This window comes from Misgurnus anguillicaudatus, chromosome 16 (assembly GCF_027580225.2).
Source record: "Misgurnus anguillicaudatus chromosome 16, ASM2758022v2, whole genome shotgun sequence".
NCBI classification, from domain to species: domain Eukaryota; kingdom Metazoa; phylum Chordata; class Actinopteri; order Cypriniformes; family Cobitidae; genus Misgurnus; species Misgurnus anguillicaudatus.
In genome coordinates, this window is record NC_073352.2 from 32,878,655 (window position 1) to 32,898,416 (window position 19,762).

At 39.6% G+C, this 19,762-nt stretch overlaps 1 protein-coding gene across 4 annotated transcripts in view; it reads right to left on the reverse strand.

Annotated features, from left to right (window-relative positions):
• Positions 1-5,541: 5,541 nt before the first annotated feature.
• Positions 5,542-19,762, reverse strand: part of ppp3cb (protein phosphatase 3, catalytic subunit, beta isozyme) — a 49,677-nt gene continuing 35,456 nt past the window's right edge. For 3 of the 4 annotated variants that reach the window (XM_055178646.2, XM_055178648.2, XM_055178647.2), the window contains 7 exons: positions 18,133-18,227; positions 16,596-16,721; positions 16,183-16,260; positions 15,946-16,030; positions 13,991-14,088; positions 13,600-13,647; positions 5,542-7,264 (listed from right to left, as the gene is read on the reverse strand). In XM_055178646.2, coding sequence (XP_055034621.1) covers positions 7,086-7,264; positions 13,600-13,647; positions 13,991-14,088; positions 15,946-16,030; positions 16,183-16,260; positions 16,596-16,721; positions 18,133-18,227 — 709 coding nt within the window. In that variant the 3' untranslated portion in view covers positions 5,542-7,085. The remainder of the gene's footprint in view (positions 7,265-13,599; positions 13,648-13,990; positions 14,089-15,945; positions 16,031-16,182; positions 16,261-16,595; positions 16,722-18,132; positions 18,228-19,762) is intronic. The other variant, XM_055178649.2, reaches the window with a different exon arrangement.

Here is a 19,762-nt window from a genome sequence, read left to right on the forward strand (position 1 = left end):
ACTTTTATTTATTGCAAACCCTTTAGTAATAGACAATGTCTCTTTTTTCCAAAAAAAAGCTTTAATTAGCAAATCTTTAAATGCTTTAATTTAAATCTTAAATATGAGAAGCATTTATACACACAAAAGCAGGACTCATGAGGGGTGAAAAAGGTGACAAAGACAAAAGTGTTTTATTAATATATTATCACAGTTTATATATCAATTATTGTTTGTATTTTCATTTGAATCTTTTTATTAATTATTTTTAATTGTAAATCTGATTAATTTTAGCGTTTACTTATAAAACAATAAAAGTGTTTACATTAGTTAATGCACCAAGAATAACTGCACTGACATAAACAGAATTATTAAATACAACCCTATTGTTGTCAGGGTGTGGTGGAGGATAAAGGCAAGATGAAAACTGATGTAATAAATGAAATGATACTTTTATACAAAGACTGGAACTTAAACTGGAACATTACAGGAACATAATACTAACATAAACAAACCCAAGACATAAAACAAACAGAGTATATATAAGGTGACTGATGGCAATAGCTGGCAGGTGTGCTGATAACAAATGAAGATCAGGTGAGGAGAGTGACGGATTATGGGGAATGGAGTCCAGATGGTGATAAAGGGGAAAAACATGAGGGCAATGAGGAAGGTTGTGACAGTACTCCCCCCTCCTGGGAGGCACGTTCTCGCTCCTGGAAAAGGAACAAAGTACTACCTGGGAGGGGAGGTGGGCATCCTGGAGGCTGGTACTGGATATAGGAAACCCCCAGGATGGTCCAGATGGAGTGGGGTCAACAAGTACTGCCCACACCAGTGGCCACGGAGGCGCGGGCAGTTGGGGTGGCCACGGAGGCGCAGGCAGTTTGGGTGGCCATGGAGGCGCAGGCAGTTCGGGTGGCCATGGAGGTGCGGGCAGTTTGGGTGGCCACGGCAGTTTGGGTGGCCACAGAGGCGCGGGCAGTTTGGGTGGCCACGGAGGCACTGGCAGGACAGGAGGCCACAGAGGCGCAGGCAGTCCAGGTGGCCACAGAGGCACTGGGAGGACAGGAGGCCACAGAGGTGCGGGCAGTTTGGGTGGCCACGGAGGTGCAGGCAGGACAGGAGGCACGGGCAGGATGGGATGCGCTGGGGCGACTCAGGTGAACCAGGTGAAACGGGCGACTCAGGTGAACCAGGTGAAACGGGCGACTCAGGTGAACCAGGTGATTCAGGTAAGTCAGGCGATTCAGGTTCGTTGCCTTGAGTGTCCTCATCGGAAACTGAAGAGCAGTAAGCAGACCATGTACACCACAGGGCCATGGCAAACATGGGAAGCACGGAACTCAAAAGGACATACCTCCGAAACAAGTACACAACCGGACTCGGGATTCCGGCCATCTGCATAGACAACATTGGAGTATCCTCCAGATTGGACATCATGCCTTGCTTCTTCATCTCACGGGGAATAGAGGAGCGAGTCTGCAGCTCGTTGGGAAAAGAGGAGCGAGTCTCCAGCTTGCGGGAAACAGAAAAGTGAGTCCTCAGCTCGCGGGATTCAGAGGAGCGAATCTCCAGCTCGCAGGGAACAGAAAAGCAAGTCCTCGGCTTGCGAGGATCAGAAGAGTGAGTCTTCATCTCGTGGGGATAAAAGGAAAAAGTCTTCATCTTGCGGGGATGAGCGAGTCTGCGGCTCACAGGGAACAGAGGCAGGAGTGGTGACAGCCTTCTGATGAAGGGGGTTGCAGCTCTCAGAGGTTAGAACCGGGCACTGGTGAAGGTAGGATGGGTGATGGGTAAGGTGAACTGGAGGGCGGTTTTGGTTTGGGACTGGATCATCAAGGTTAAATTTTTTCTCAGGAACAATATCAATCTCAAAGTTAGAACCGTTTAATTGGAGAACAAATTTAAGAAATCAATAAAGGAGATTTCACACAGATTGGCTGAAACCATCACCTGAAGATCATGATCCAGTCCCAAACAAAAGCAGTTGTTAAGGGTGGTATCCCTCCAGGTCACCTGATGGGCATTGTCCATGAATTCCAGCAGTCCTCCAGAGGCCGACCATCCTGGAAAATGGTGAAAATTTTGAGGTCCTCTGTAGAATGGGTGCTGGTAATCCTCTTGTGGTTGGTCATGCTGTCAGGGTGTGTTGGAGGATGAAGGCAAAATGAAGACTGACGTAGTAAATGAAATGATACTTTAATTGATATAACAAAGACTGGAACTTAAACTAGAACATTACAGGAACATAATACTAACATAAACAAACACCAACAAAGTGAGGAAGACAAACAGAGTATATAAGGTGACAATAGCTGGCAGGTGTGCTGATAACAAATGAAGATCAGGTGAGGAGAGTGAAGGATCATGGGGAATGGAGTCCAGATAGTGATAAAGGGTAAAAACATGAGGGCAATGAGAATTGGGTTGTGACGGTACTTGTAAAGTGTTACAGAAATTTGTATTTCATATTATTCAGTATGAACACACAATGCAGGGTCTGTTCACACAACATCTTACAGTCACAGCTCTAATATTAGATGTAAAATATCTACAATACCCTGATTTGTGAGTAAACCTGACCTGGGACTTTATTTACCGCACACAATGTCTCTTCGCCGTAATGAAAAAATTAAGCTAAGACCAGCATAAGCTGGTGAGCTGGTTTTAGCTGGTCTCCCAGCTTGGTTTTAGCTGGTATTCCAAACTGTCTAGCTGTGTTTTGGTCACCTTTTAAGCTAGTCTAGCTGGTCAGACTGGAAGACCAGCTGACCCACCAGCTTGACCAGCTTTGCCAGGCTGGGAGTACCATCTTAAAAAAGCTCCTGCCACCTTAAATCACCTAAAACCAGCTACCAGCCTATGCTGGTCTTAGCTGGATCTTCCAGTAAGGGGGTCTGTGCAATTTCTGCCAAGGCAAACAAACCAGCAAGCCTTTGGTTGTTGCTTTGTGACGGTTTTTCAGACGTAAAAGCCAGAAATGCGCAGATGCTGCAAAATTTGACTATATCTTACAATAGTTTAAATGCACAAAATATTGTCATTCCGACTTAATTTAATCCGATTGCAAGTTACGAATGTACAGTTTACATGCACCCTAAACATTATAATCTGATTAAAATGTTCGTTTACATCTACATTCTATGTAATCCAAACCAAACTTCTACATAAGAGCACAGCCAAGGTTGCCAGATTCGCATATTAAAACCAGCCCAATGGACATTCAAAACTAACCCAAAACCATCCCAATGACTATTCACAGTCAAATAACTAATAAACGAAATCCTTTCATCTTTACCCCGAAAAAAAACATAAACTCCCTGAAACAGTTTAAAAGTAGCCCATCTATTTCCGCAAAAAAAGAAGACTTGGCAACGCAGCACACAGCATCTCCCATAGAGTTCACAATTTATTTCTGGATAAATCAAAGTTGAATTGGAAAAATTTGCTCTTAAGGATTTTTCAAATATAGGAAAAGAAAACACACTTTTCCAAAGGATACCATGCTATTTTATTGCTTTATGTAATGTTATGAAAGACATGACCGCTGCAGAATGTTCAGCGCGTGACCCCATTACCTTAATAATGCGTGTTGCCCACAGACTGTAAAAAATAGGTGTTGCCATTGCCTTGATCTTGAATGTTTTTGTTACAAGAATCATGTGATACTTAAATAACAGGGTAAATATAAGACTTAAGCACAATTCTGTTTGCACATATGCACAAGGTATTTTTTTACATCCGATTGAGAGGAAATACTAAAATTGAGTGCGCCCTCAATCTGCATAGCCTGCTTAAACTTCGACAGCAAATAAGGTAAAGACGTTTGGACCCCACTGTAAATTTGCTAACCAAATTAGCAACGTTGGACTAGAACATTAGCATGTTTGAAGCCAGGTGCAAACTATAACGTGCCAAAGAATGCATTGAAATAATATGTTAAATTGTTATCTGATATCTAGATAGAGGGTATGTGGCTTTACATGTCCATTTGATTTGCCTTAAGAATGAGATTTTGAGGAATAATGAATTGTTTGGAGATTGTTAATAGATGTTTCTAAGTAGTAAGTTTGTGTTTTTCATTATGGACCTGCATAACGTAACTGTAACGTCAATCTTAGAACTTTAGCCGCTGGCATATAGCATTAAATAGCATATAGCGCTAACTCGGTGGTCACAACTTTGTTTTTAACATTGTAATTAATTTAATGTGTAATTTAATTTGGTGTTATGTTGACTTTGCTCAGCGGCTTTTTACATGAACAAAGTTTACATTAGAAGGGAAAAAAATAATGTTTGAGGATCAGAGTCACGTGTACTTTTATTATTTATCTATGCCTAGATAAATACAGTTTTCCATTCCAACCCTACTGAAAAATCCAGCAAAGACCAGCACAAACTGGTAGCTGGTTTAAGGTGGCAGTAGCTGGTTTAAGCTGGTCAAGCTGGTGGGTCAGCTGGTCTTCCAGCCTGACCAGCTACGTCCAGCTAGACCAGCTTAAAAAGTGACCAAAACACAGCTAGACCAGCTTGCTACACCAGCAATACCAGCTAAAACCAAGCGGGGAGACAAGCTAAAACCAGCTTATGCTTGTCTTAACTGGATTTTACAGTAGGGAAGGCACCTTTGATATCCGTGTATATGGTCCCACCCTCCCTGTTGAATTTGATTTGGCAAGTAACTGAAAGTTTACAAAAAGGCACACCTAGTGATAAAAGACTTAATCATCAATTTCCCAGACAGGGACTAGACTAATCCTAGACTATAATAAATGTAAGAGCTGTCCAAACTGAAAACAACTTGCACTGACATATCTTAAAGGTCCCGTTCTTTCTGTGTTTTTGAAGCTTTCAAAAGCTTTCTGAAATAAATCAGTGCCCTTTGTTTTGCCTCAAAATGCAGACAGGTAATGTTTAAGGAACAGTAAGTAGGATTTACCCCCCATGTAGTGGTAAAATTGTATTTTGCATTAAAACGAAAAGTGCTCTCCAGCGCCTCGCTTTTCCAAATGGGTAATGCAACTACGGTAGCCGTTATATACTCACTGATCTCCTTGTCCGTTTCAGCTGGCTCACGTGTTCTGGATGAAAATGCGTTGTGGAAACACGTTTGTAGGCTAGTGCTTTTTGTCCCTCTATGCTATTATAGTTTATCAATACGGCGGAACGACATGGAAGCCTCCTTGGATTTACCCGTTCAATGTAAGTAAAAAGAAGAAATTCTAAGCTTACAAAGAAAAGTCGGATCACTGGCAGAGGTCATTTGACACCAATGAGGACATATTTATGAATAAAGACAATGATTTTGATTAATAAAACACTTAAAACCCTACTTACTGTCCCTTTTAGGCATGTTTGCTAAAACTAATAGTTTTAATAGGCCTAGATAATCCCTGTCCAGAAAACCACCCCAATGAGCGTCACTCCCAAAGCCATCAAAGGTTAGGTTAATTTCCAAAACCTAATAATAGGTAAGCAGACCAGAATCCAAACCTGTTGTGTGGTTTTGACTGCTCATCCCTAATACCTAGAAAACTGATCAATAAAAAGGAAATTCCAAAAGGTTCATGCATATTTTATTCAAGAGTAAAAAAAGAGATTAGTCCCATAGGGCATGCTCACACTGTCCATACCGTAGACCAGAAAATAATGATGATCAAAATGAAGCTCCAGAGAAAAATACAAGATATAGAACCACAAAGAACCCATAACTTCTTCATTAGTTATAAAGTAAAGCACAATGAGAAACCGAAACGAGGATGAAGCAAGTGGATTAAACCAGCAGAACTCTTAATCATAATAATTAACCATATCGTATAGAATAATGATCAGAATATACTTGTCCTTAAAAATGTCAGACACGATAAGGTGTGTCCATATTGGATTTACATTTGAAATAACCATGCACTCATGCTTTGGCAGCCCAGATGTCTTTTCACACGATACGTTCCTTCACACTACGAGATAACTTCTGTACAACGATAAAGAAACAGAAAAGCACAAGGTATAACACCTCATTTCAGCCGAATTAACTGTACAGCAATGAAAATAAATAAATAAATAAGTTGAAAAACAATAAAAAAAAACATGAAAATAAGCAATAACAAAACATTAACCTTCCTTAAAAATATACGCCATTTATATACAAAATAAACTCCCATGAATTATGCGTAGCAGGAAATCCGTTCAGCCCGGTGCAGGACCTCATTGAAACCACCTGCCGTCACGAGGACCTGTCCGAAGTCTTGCGATGGCCCAACACAGTACCTGTTTCTCATACATAGCAGATTGAATAATCCCGCTGCTTTGCTCTGGAGTGTCGATGAAAAGGAGGCGAGGAGGTGTCAGACTCCGGAGGACACGTGGAGTACTGCCATAGCAACCGCGGCACGACGTGACGTGACGACAGCGCATTTACAAACCGCAGAAAACCAAAAAGGGGCATTACAAGGAATGAATAAATCTTTACTCTTGGATTATTCGTATTAATAACCTGCATTAATAAAGTTGTTTAATATTACTTTCCATAGGCTATATATATAGTGATTACTTGTCGCAAAACATATAGAACTGCGAGAGAATCGTAAAAGTAAATGGTTATAAGCTACTCGCACGCACGCACACAAGAATGAAAACATACGCTCCTCAGATTTACATTAAATAGAGCAATATGCTTGTGTTTAGGTTCCACTGCGGAGCAAGGAAGAAAACAGCATTTGTGTGAAAACCTACATATTATATCATTATATAACACATGGTGCCCGCACACACGCACAGACATACACTCATAAGTGCAAACACGCAAAAATAAACATTTCTTCAGACAAAACAGCCCTCTTTTCCAATGTCCACAGTCCCTTATTCGTAAAACTACACATCCCATCATGCGACTCTCACACTGCAACCGCACACGATCCCCTCGAGCCGTCCGTCTCTGTTGTTGAGGCCACTGAGCGTCAAGCAGGGAGTTCTGTCTAAATATATCACATAATCCATCTGCTACACAAGACGGTAGCAGTGAATATTAAGAAAGAGAGGAGAATTGCATTATGGGAGAAGGAGCGGGGACGAGCGAGGAAGAGAGTGGTGGAGGAAACGATGAATCACTGGATATTGCTGTTGTCATCCGTGCCGTTGGATTCGGCCATGTTCATCTTGCCCATTGAGAGACCCACGCTGTTGACCACGTCTCTGCGAGGCGGCATGCGCTCGTTTATGCGGTCCAGACCCTTCGCTTCCTCGAAACTGGTGATCTTGTGCTGTGGGGAAAAGCCACGGATGGCTGAGAGAAAAATGAAAGCGGTTAACAAAACTAAAAATGAGTAGTGGGCATACCACACATATACTTCTATATAGGCAAGTGTACGATTGTAGTAAGTGTAGGGTACACTGTTAGTTAAAAATGGTCCCTAGCTGTCACAGGGGCAGTAGACGACTCTGGGCAGGATCTGCGCCAAAGTCGGCAGCTGCGTTGCGGATCCGGCCTAGAGTCGTACTATGTACTAAAATGGATTCTTTAGGTACAGGTGTACTTTTTGAAAGGGTACAGCCCTAGTGACGGACAGGGACCACTTTCTCTGACAATGTACTGTGAACTCTTGACAAGTATAATTTGCCGTTACATCAAGAGAAACACGTACATGTATCTGTAAATATGGGAAAACGTCTCGAGAACATGTCCAGGTCACATTTAACCCAAACTTAAGGAAAAGTAAGAAATAATATTTTGTATTAAAGACAATGAAACGTATATTAGGATCTTTTAAAAAATATCTCTTTCAGTGTTCATACAACATGGTAGTATTGATCTACTGCCTGTAATTTATATTTATTTAAATTGAATCATCATAGTGATCTATCAAATGAGAATCACCACCGGTCCCAAACTGCCGGGTCGCAAGAACAAATTGCAGGCTTCTGGAAAACAACTACAGAATTATCCAGCGATTGTGGCACCATGATCAAAATAATCTGTTTTCCTACAGTAACTATATTTTAACGGGGACACTTTTAACGTAGGTTTGAAAGGAACTTTAACATTTAGTCCTGCTCCCAGCCCTAATTCTTCTGGTATCCCTCCTCCTTCTCATCTCCTCCATCACAGCTTTTTTTCTTCTGGTTGTTACTTGAATTTGGGGCTGGAGCCCGACCTTAGGTTCGAGCTGCCTTCGAGAACAGCAAGCTAAGTTTGTTTACTGTTAATTATTAAAGAGCGACACAGATCCAAAATCGAAACTGACCTGTATTGCAGTGTGTCATGTAGCTGTCCATCAATGTAAACAATGTGCAAAGTAGTTGAACCAAAAAGTGCACAATTAATAAAGTTATTGGCTTCTAAAGTAGGGAGTCAACTCTGAATCCCTGAAACGAGTCGTCAGATGGATTGAATCTCCTGCCTGACTTTATCCACATAATACCACAAATCTCCGCCTACAGCCTTGCCCAGGACGAAAACTCTGACCTGCCAACAGACAGTTCAGCTAATTAGTGTGTAAACATCTTATCACGCTGTGTTTTCAGTTTGTGTTGTGTTCACTACCAAAGGATGAAGATATACGAATAATCTGTGGTTAAAATTACATTTTCACAGAGGTATTTACTAGACGTTTGGTTGTGAAGAATCAGTGGTTATGATTACTTTTTCATGGATGGATTTACTAGACGTTTGGCAATGAAAGATGGTTCAGTACCCACTTTATGACCACTTTATGGGAGGGGGGACTGTCATGAAATAATGTTACAGTATGGCTTTTCACACTTGAAATAGTTAATTCCGGGTTATTCTTAACCCCAGGTAAACTGAATCCTGGGATGGCCTGTTTTAGGTTTCACACTGTTTATACTTAACAAGGGGTTGAAAATAATCCTGGGTATTTATATTTTACTTTGACCACTGTGCATTTTGTTAAGGTTAACGGTCATATTTGCGGTGATAACATTGATGATTGGATAAATAAAGCTGTGTCAGGCTGACGGAATTAAAATAGCGTGTCAATGCTTTAAATAACTGTTTGTCTTGTGCTTCCACATCAACGGGCCACCTTACGTATATAAGGTCCATAGACATTATATAGTACGTAGACGCCTCATAAACATCAGCGCGGTCGCAATCTTGAATGGGTCCCCAATGCACCCCCCTGCATTTATTTCTACTGAGGAAGGTGTATCCCACAGTAATCATACAGTAACTCCAGTATTTTTTACCAGTAAGTAACGTTAGTTACAATTACAAAATATTATAAATGGTAAAATAACCCAAATTATTGTTCAATCTTACTTGCTCGCTCTCCGTTGACTCCAATTGACTCTGGTGCTAGCGTAGAGTGAGGAGACCCAACCAATATGGCGGCGACGCTGGATTTTGTTCCAGCACGTCATGAGGTGTCTATAACGTCTATGTTCCGGTCTCTATCGTGAAGCCAACACGGAAGTGACTTAAACTGCAATTCACAGACTTGCCGCTAGAGGCTGGCTCCAAAAGGGAGTCAATCCCATAGACCCCACAAGTAAAAATGCCCAACTGTACAGCATAAATAAATGTTTATAGCCTGGCACAAAAAGTGTTTTTGTCTATATACTGTAGCTAATAACTGTGAGGGGGTGATTTTTTTTGTTTCAATTATATTAACCCTTAAATTTCTGCATAATTAAGTGCATGGCCACTTGAGTGACAGGTGGATTGCCACTGCATTCACTACCATTGAGCTGGGCGATTGTAGTTTCAGCAACCAGGCACCTCAGCTCCACTCATGTCCCACCTCTTTGCCAATTTTCAACTATCTGCTAGTGATTTATTGATCTATTTTTGATTAATTTGATTGAGTTTTCCATCACCTTTGACACCTTTAATCACACCGAAAGGTCACGCATGACGTATGCGAATCTACCGCTCTAGTGTTTACAAGTGTGGTGAAAGAGGACCGTTCAGACATTGTTGTATGTGTAATGATACTAATTAATATCTTTGTGTCAGTTTATTGTTTAAAATGGTCCAACACGATGTGCCAGTAATGGCAAAGTAATCCTTTAAGGGCATAGGGGGCTATTTCGAACACAACTTTAGATCGTGTTATGAGGTACGTGCTCTTCGGTTTCTGATTGGCTGCCGGTTGCTAATCGAGTTATTACGTTCTTACCCGGCTTCGTTTTACACTATACGTGTACACACTTACCTAAACCCCACTTCTAAGTTACTAGAAGTGTGAAATACTCCTCAAGAGAGGACTTAAACAAATAATACAAAAATAAAACTAAATGCAAAATATTGTTTCTTATTTTCTTGTGATTTTGGCCAAATGTGAGCTGGACATGCTTTCGTGAGATTCACCCATTTACACACACTTTTTACCTTCAAACACTCCACTAATCCACAAAACACACACATCTACAGTACATTACAGTCAACAGCTGTGGCAAGGATGATGAAAGTTACAGCGTATCGCTTTACACAATCCAAGATCTTCTCAAAAGCCTCACAAGGGACCAACAGCACAGTCAATGTTTCCATTAGAAAACAAACCCATATAAAACATGTAAGCATGTTAGCTGCTCAATCTACAGATTTAAATATACTCAGATCTATTCTGATGGAAACATAGTGCATCATAGCACAGTCAGAGATGATGTGAGATCCTCTGTTGGGTTTGTGCACACAAAGATTTTTGCTTTCCATCGAAGCAGCACTGAGAATAGAGGTGCAGAAACATTTTTATAGCATTCATTTTCATTTTGCGCATAAATCAATCAGCGGGGCTTACATCAGTCCTCAGTGAATGATGGCGACATCTGTGTGCTTGACAGGAAACTAATTGAGTTTCCTTAAACAAACCCATTTGTCAGAGGTCACATGATCCCTGCAGATCACGTGGTCATGAAAGACCAAACCCAGGGTGATCGCTGGGGTGATCAGGGCGTGGTGCGGTAAGAATACTGGGTCAGCTGGGAGACGGCCCCAGATTCTTGCCGTCTGCCGAGTCATTTTGTAACCTTGCTTATCAGGTGGGTAAGAATGTGACCCGCTCATTAACGGGCAGCATTCACAGAAGCAGGAAAACACACTTGTGTGTACGTCTGTGTGAGGTTGTGCGTATATGTTTGCGTGTGTATTAGTATATATGAGTATATACAGTATAGTTCTTCAAACCTCCTTGTAGAAATGGAACTAATTTAAAATGTCCTTAACTAACTAGTCCACTTCATTTTTTAATCAGTAGAGAATTTTGACACTTTGTTTTGTTCCCCTGCCACATAATGAAGTGTATGAATACTACTGGCACACTATGTTGTGTTTATGTAGCTCAACTGGTAAAACACAGCAATAGCAGCACAAAGGTCATAGGTTTGATCCCAGGAAACACACATACTGATAAGATTTTGGTCAGGGTTTCCCACAGCACTTTGCAGTTTGGGTGGACCGCCTAAGCTGGGAAACCCTACCGCCTTAAATAGGTCGTCCCAAAAAAAAATTGCTGCACAAAAGGCCGTCAAGTGCATCTCGGAGAATAGCGCTGACGTGCTTCATACCTCAAGGGTGCACGTGCGTCACACGTCCGAATTGATATAAAGACATGGTCCGTCATGTCTGGAGGATAGCCAGTTGATAAAACGAGTGTCCGTGAGAACTGTAATCAGATTTATGTTTTTGGTTTATTTAACCCTGTTATTGTATTTGTCTACTGTTCTTGCAAATTTAAAGTAAGTTAGCTGGTGATTTTGTTGTTTGAGCAACCTGCTATCTAGGTTTCACGTGCCTGTTGATTCGATATAATTGTTGAGCGCTCTGCTCACGTTATTTATGTGCATTATTTACATGCTACATTAGTAACACTCCTTTAAGATAATGTCATTAATAGTGGGAAATAATCAGTTTTAACAATTTTTGCACTATCTATCATTGTTCGCCAGGCGTTCTACAACATCTGCTTTAGTTTGTGTTTATTAACCTTTTAGTTTCACTTCCTCATGCTGCTATTCTCAATAGAGGTAAAAACATTAATTAATTAATCTATTATGTGTTCATTTTCTGTCATAGTTTCTTTAAAATTAAGTTTTATTTGAGTGTTTTAAATAAAAATATTTTAATTTTGATGCCTACGCCCCACCCCTTTGATTGCCACGCCCCCCGGCCCCAACCACCTTAACTAACAAATTTTCTACAGGAAACCTGATTTTGCTAATGTTGCATGCACACCGCAAGCAACTTTGTCGTTGTGCGTCTCTTTCAGGAGGTGTTACTAATTTTGGTTGCGGTTATGAATAACCATCCTCTCGGTAATTGACGAAAGATAAATGACATGAAGTCCACTGCTTCACTCCTATAGGTGGTTTCTCACCAAAGTCACTCATCATTTGCAATATGTACATTTTCTCAACTTTGTGCATAGCTGGACACGCCCACTTTCTGTCGCCATCGGTCGCTCATTACGGTGGAAATTCATTGAATTCAGCTTTCATTGAAATGAATGAGATAACGTCACTCTGCAATTGCTAGCCGCTAGGATCGATAACATGGACACACACATGGACACGCACACAGCTTAAGGCTAAAGTAGCATATTAAGCAAGATTTATAAATCATGTATACATTAAATATTTTTTTTAAGTAATGTTCATGTAATGTTTACTTTGATTACATTTATATTTTATGCACTAGGCAGGCGCTTAAATTTTAAATCAACTTATGCTGCGTTTACACCAGCCGCGGTAGAGGCGTCAAGCACGAGTGATTTCAATGTTAAGTCAATGTAAACGCATTGAGGCGTTTGGCGCAGCGCGGTAGAAGCAATTCCGCCTCATTCGCGCGTCTAGTTTGCGCCTGACGTGGTCCGCGCGAATTATGTTTTTTTGTGGATTTTGCGTTTGACGCGAACTTTGGCAGATTTTTCGTGCCGCGTTACCCAATCAGGAGCCTGCAACATGAAGGAACCCTTGATATTGTCCGTAAGCAGTCACCCGGAGCTATACGACACAAGTTCTTATTCCTGTAGAGACATGAATAAAAAGGACCTCGCTTGGAAGATTGTCAGTGAGGACATCGGGCAACCTGGTAAGTTGTAAATACACATTTAAATTTTGAGTCACGTGACGTTTATCGACACGTGCCATTTATTTCCCCCCTATGGTAAGGTTACCAAATACAAACCGGTAACTCTCTCGATAAATGCACAATCAACATCAGTCATCCTGCAAACAGACAACAGCATAGCACTTGCCCCTCCCACAAGAAGCGGATTTTGCCTCTGACGTGCATCAAATGCTTGCTTTTTCCATGCATTCAAACTGTTCAAGCGGTATCCCGCTAACTTCCGGCAACTTCCGTCATCTGTGGCACTCTATTCCCCGGGATCAAACCCATGACCATTGCCGTGCCAACCCAATGCTCCACCAGTTGAGATACAGGATTACTTTGTTTATCATACATCAAATGTCTCATATTTCAAGTATGTTCTTGTTTATCTTTGTGTGTGTTTGTGTGAAATACACAATCCCTGACTACTCATTGCGCCTACATGTTCAGTTTGCTAGGCTGTGCTGTCTAGCTATCAAGCATGTTACAGCAGTCGCTATGAAACCTGTGCAAAGAGAGAGAGATAGATAGAGAGGCCGGTCAGTGTTTACCTTCTCCATCCTCAACCGGCTCGATGGCTTCAATGGCTTCAATGGTAGCTGAGGAGTCACAGACGGACAAACAGACAGAAGGAGAGAGGAGAGAGAGGAAGGATGGATGGGGATTTATAGTGACAGTCATGCACGGAGCACAATCGCCCAGCATTAGATGCAGTTTAGCCGCTGCAGGCCGTTAGCATTTAGCGTTAGCGGCACCTGCAGCCGGTTAGTGTTCCTGCGTGTGCGTTCACGTTTCAGATGGTCAATTAGCGATATGAAGAAAACAAAGTGTTTGACTTCAAAACATGGTTAGAAAACTATGATTCAGACATTGTCTTAGTGACCTTGAAAGAAGTGATTGAGATGGGAGAGTGAGAAGGAGATGTTTGGTTTTGTAACTCACCGCTCTGCAAGGTTTGTTTTCCTCCAGCCAGGACGCCGCTCGGCAGCATGCCGGTGGGAGTCAGGCCTTTAAGGGTTAACACATTCTCGCTCTCCTCTCTGTTAAAACAAAACTAGAGTCACCCTTAGTCATATCTGTGGTATGTGAATACTAATATGTGCAGCGCGAATATCTACTAAAGTTAAGATTTCTCAACTTGCGCCATTCGCGTGAATCACGCGTTACACACGCCAAGCACCCAAGACGCTTAATCCGCGCGAATGGGTGATTCTCACGAAATTAGATTTATGAGGGGTCATAAAAACATTTTGATAAAAAAGTAAATGCTATAAAAATAAGAAGCATACAGTTACAAACATCTCTTCACGTACTATTTTGCAAATGATTTCAAATGACATCATACACTGAAAAAAAATCTTGAACATTTTTCTTAAACACTAAATTCAAGAAAAATTTGCTTACCCCATTGGCAGATTTTTTTGATTGTTTTATGCACAAAATCACTTAAGTTTGATATTTTTTTGTCTAGAAACTAGACTTATTTTCTTGGGTCGTTTTGCTCATCAAGAAAAAGCATCTTAATTTAAGAATTTTTAGATATTTTTACTGAAAACAAGACAATAATACTAAAAATTTTTTTTCTTGAAAATCATTTTTTGCAGTGTACAATCCAATTTTGTTGTTTTTTCCACGTTTAAGGGAAAAAAATGTCATTACCATGACTGGATTTGGGTTCTTTGACATGGAAATATTTGTAAGTAAAAAATCTAAATTATAAAAAGCTTCAGTGCATGTTATACTATAAACATTTACAGTAAAAAAAAAACGTGGTATTTGGTGATCATTGGTACATGTACATAAAATAATAAGGAATATAAATGTGTCCCAGACCAATTTTCTCCGCAAATCCTCCGCAACAATTGTCAATTATTGTTTAAGCCCTCAAGGAACAAACATTTAAAAAAAAAATTGTTGGATGGACATAACTGACTGTGACACTCAAGATGGCTACCAGGTACGCAGTTTTTATTTTTTCTCTCCAGATAAAAATTAAAATTTTGTTTGTCATAGTACCTAGACAACTTTTAAGTTCTCATATTTGTAAATGCATATATTTAATGTAATATCATGTTGCAGTAATGATAATGTTTGATAATAATCACCTAAACATTTTAAATAATTCTATAAAAAAAAAAAAATCCTCTAAAAATAATGGTTATAGTAAGTTCAGATCTTAATCTTATATGTGCAAAAAAATGGCTTCAAGGGCTTTTTAAAAATTGGACACCTTCTAAATCTGGATTTCGTGAGAATCACCAGAATTGCGTCATTCGCATCGCCTCATGTCTATTGCGTCTTTGCATTGACTTAACATGTAAATCACTGGCGCTTAACGCTTCATTCTTTTCTAGTGTAAACGCACCATTGAACATGCTGTTTTTATTCTCTTGTTAATGTGACATCACACTGATAAAGCCCCACCCATGGCCACTGACTGATTGGGTAATTTTACTCAAAAGCTTTACTAAATGTGCCTGTTAGCACATTTTAGCGCTAATGCAGCTAAAGATACTACTGATATTAGATCTTGTCAAAAATGGGCATAAAAAGGTGCCCTTTAAAAAAACCCAACTATTATTCATTGCTACGAAAAGCCAAGATATTATTTAATATAACTCAAAATGTGCTCGTGTAAAGAGAGTAAATTTGATGGGTCAATTTCTATTTTTTGGTGAACCGTTACTTTAAGATGACAATTGCACCACTGCTTTGAAAAAAAACTTGATTTGAGAAAAGCACCAAACGTAAAGGCATCATTTGTCATCATATTACCAACACACCACAAATCGTATTTTCAAAAATAACAAACTTGCAGAGACTACTAGTGTACTGTTTGTGATACCGATGTTACCAGTAATGTTTTGATCTAAGTATCTAATCCTTTAAAGGCTCACCGCAGGACTGAGAACATTTTAGCCATTTTGCCGATGGCCCGAATCTTGTTCCTGATAACTTCTTTACGGGCAGCCGCTGCATTAGCTGAGAGGAAACAATCAAAACACAACTTCAACATATTTTCAAAGAATGATGATAAGTTTGGTTTCGCACAGATATATGAGTAAGCCTTTAGAAAGTATAACTACTTTCAACCTGTACTGTATGTTTTTAATAACATTACAAGCAGTCCTCACCATCAAAGATCTCCTCTCCATCATTCATGAGCTCATCGTCTGAACAGATACTAAGAACATTCACCAACATCTCCGTCACTGTGGAGGGGTCAAAGGGACGAGATCGTGACATTTCACTTTATTACAATTACATTAACAGCAACATCAGCAAAAGAAATGCAATTTTAATATTTATAAACCAGCTGAACTCAATCCTTTAATCTCCATTAAATGACTTCATCAGCCAAAACATTTTTATGCGATTTTGCATCATTCTAGTTTTGCCTGTTGAGGCAGAAAACATGAAATGCATTCTTTTCAGCACGTCAAGTCGGCACAATGACGTGTTTTTCTCACACACCCAGCATATTACAGATGAAATGTGTGGAATTTGTGTAACCACAAAGAAGAACATGTTCTGTCAAATTCCCCACCTTTCTCTCCAACAAAAGGAAGAGACCAGGTAAAGACGTCCATGAAGTTCGGCAGCCAGTATGGGTGTGGGGAGCAGTTGAATTGTCGTATGTTCATAACGTTGTTTTCATATTTAAGCACAGCCGCTGGGAAGAAGTAGATGAACAAACACATTTACACGAATGGAGGTATCTCAACTATTATGTACTATACATATTGTTCTTTCTCTTGGCACATGCTTGGCTTTAATACTAAACAACTTAAACACAACACAAGCACTTTTTTATTGCTGTGCGATACCATCATAATCTAATTTTTGTGTGTTTATACATCTCACAAAACCGGTTTAGTATGTGTTTGTCAAGATGGAACGAATCCAGTTCTTATCTTACAATAAATAAACGTTATCAATTTGCATAAATAGACGTAAGCCATGCATACACCTTATTTAGTCTGCCGCCAAATTTTGATTTCAAACCGAGGCTATTTTCTGTGTTTAAATGGCTGAATGACCAGCATCCTGGTACAAAACAATATTTAAAGCGCACACTTTGGAAACAACCAGTGTTGGGGAAAGGTACTTTTAAAAGTAATGCATTACAATATTAAGCTACTCCCCAAAAGAGTAACTCATTGCGTTACTTAGTTACTTTTCATGGAAAGTAATGCTTATGTTACTTGTTACTGTTTTTTATGACTGAAAAGTTCTGCATTCAGAAACTGCATATTTCCATCGCAAAAATGTCAAGGTCTGGTGTGCCATCTCCATTTCTGACTGAAACTGTTCACGCATAAAGTGTGTAATTCTACATTAATACGTTCAGTTTAATGTAGTACATTGTTTTTTACATCTAATTAATTAAACTGAAAAGAAACTTGCTTTACTTAAAAAAAAGTAACTTAAATATTAATGTGTACATTTATAAAGTAATCCGTTACTTTACTCGTTACTTCAGAAAAGTAATATTATTACGTAATGCACGTTACTTGTAATGCATTACCCCCAACACTGGAAACAACATGGCATCACGCTGAATTAGGAGTCGCCTAAAGACATGATTTGCACTGTGATTTTCATAACCAATTCCAAGTACGGTAAAGTGAAACATCTCATTCTCATATATATCCGTGAATTGTTTTGTCTCAAGATGCACACCAGTATTGTTTTTGGTAAGGTATGTTTATAAAAACTACTTATATGTTCTAATATAACTAATGCTACGTACACACCAAACGCGGGGCATCGCGTTACTCGCTCTAGATTACTCGCCGGATTTAATTTTGTGTCATGCAAACTTTTTGCTCGAGTTGAATATTTTCAACTTGGGCAAAGACGCGTTTGAGGCAAATAGCGCGTGTTTTCACGGCAAACGCGCCACCCATATCGCGTCACTCGCTGTTCGCGTCTTTGCTTTGACTTTGTATGTAATCTACTCGCGAAATTGTTAAATTCGCGTTTGGTGTGTATGCCCCATAAGGCCTAGTCCTGGATTAATCTAAACCCTGTGCCTCCAAGTTTGTGTGTCCACTTTACAAAGGGTTGAACTGAATTCAGACCTTTATTGTTGTAAACGTCCAGGTAATTTGGAGCAGAAAAGATAGTGATGAGAGAGGGAAATCCTGTGCTCTGGCTCTTTCTGTACATACGGTAACTGAGAGCGAGAGAGAGAGAGAGAGAGAGAGAGAGAACAAAGAAGAAGAGGAAGACTATCAGAGTTATCATTACAGAGATCATCAGAATCGTACCAGTGCATGATGGGAAATTTGTGGGTGTGGCCAATGTGACAAACTCTTCAATACTACATAGGTGTGAAGCATGTCCAAATTCATAGTATTCAAAAAGTACCCAGATGACCTACTACTTAAGGCAAAAATTTAAAGTGTGCATTGGATGGACACTTTACTATCCCATGAGCAACGAAGAAGAAAGAGAAAGAGAGGTGTCGTCAATGGCTGCAAACCGATTAATTGCAACTAATCGTTTGAAGAATACAAGTTTTTGTTTACATCATATATATATGTGTGTGTGTACGTTGTATAATGCTTGCACAGAAGCAAGTGTATATTTAAGAAATATTTACATGTGTATATATATACATCAGAGTTTCCTGCAGCACTTTGCAGTTTGGGTGGCCCACCTAAGCTGGAAACCCTCCCGCCTTAACTAGGTCGTCCAAAAAAAAAATTATTGCACAAAAGGCCGTCAAGTGTATCTCAGAAAATAGCGCGGAGCGGGCACGCGCGCCACGTGGTCGTAATGAGATAAAGACGTGGTCCGTCATGTCTGGAGGATAGACAGTTGATAAAACATGTGTCCGTGAGAACTGTAAGTGGACTTATGTTTTTGGGTTATTTAAATCTGTTATTGTATTAGTCTATAGTTCTTGGAAATTTAAAGTAAGTTAGCAGGTGATTTTTGTTGTTTGAGCAACCTGCTAGCTAGGTTGCACGTGCCTGTTGATTCGATATAATTGTTGAGCGCTCTTGCTCACGTTATTTATGTGTATTATTTACATGCTACAGTAGTTACACTCCTTTAAGATGATGTTATTAATAGTGGGAAATAATAAGTTTTTACAATCTTTGCGATCTATCATCGTTCGCCAGACGTTCTACAACATCTGCTTTAGTTTGTGTTTATTAACCCTTTAGTTTCACTTCATCACACAGCTATTCCCGTTAGAGGGATCTTTTAAAAACATTTAATTCATTAATAATCTAGTATGTGTTCATTTTTTGTCATAGTTTCTTCAAAATTAAGTTTTATTTGAGTGTTTTAAATGAAAAAAAAAAACATTTTTATCATGACGCATACGCCCCGCCCCTTTGATTGCCACGCCCCCAGCCACATACCACCCGCCCAATCCTACCACCTTAACTAACACATTTTCTGTGGGAAACCCTGTACATTTTTATAAATATATATAATTTATATTAAATTATAAATACTTAATATTTAAATAGATTTTTTTTCTTAAAATTATACAATGCATGTGTACACTGTAAAAAATAAAAAGTTGACTTAACTTAAATTTTCAAGGCAACTTGCTGCACAGCTTTTTTGAGTTTACTCAACTCTTGGATGATGTAGTTCACCTAACTCAATTTACTGAGTAATGTCAACTTACACCGAAAAGTTGAACCAACTTAAACTGATTAGGTAATAAGCAAATTTTTATGTTTACTC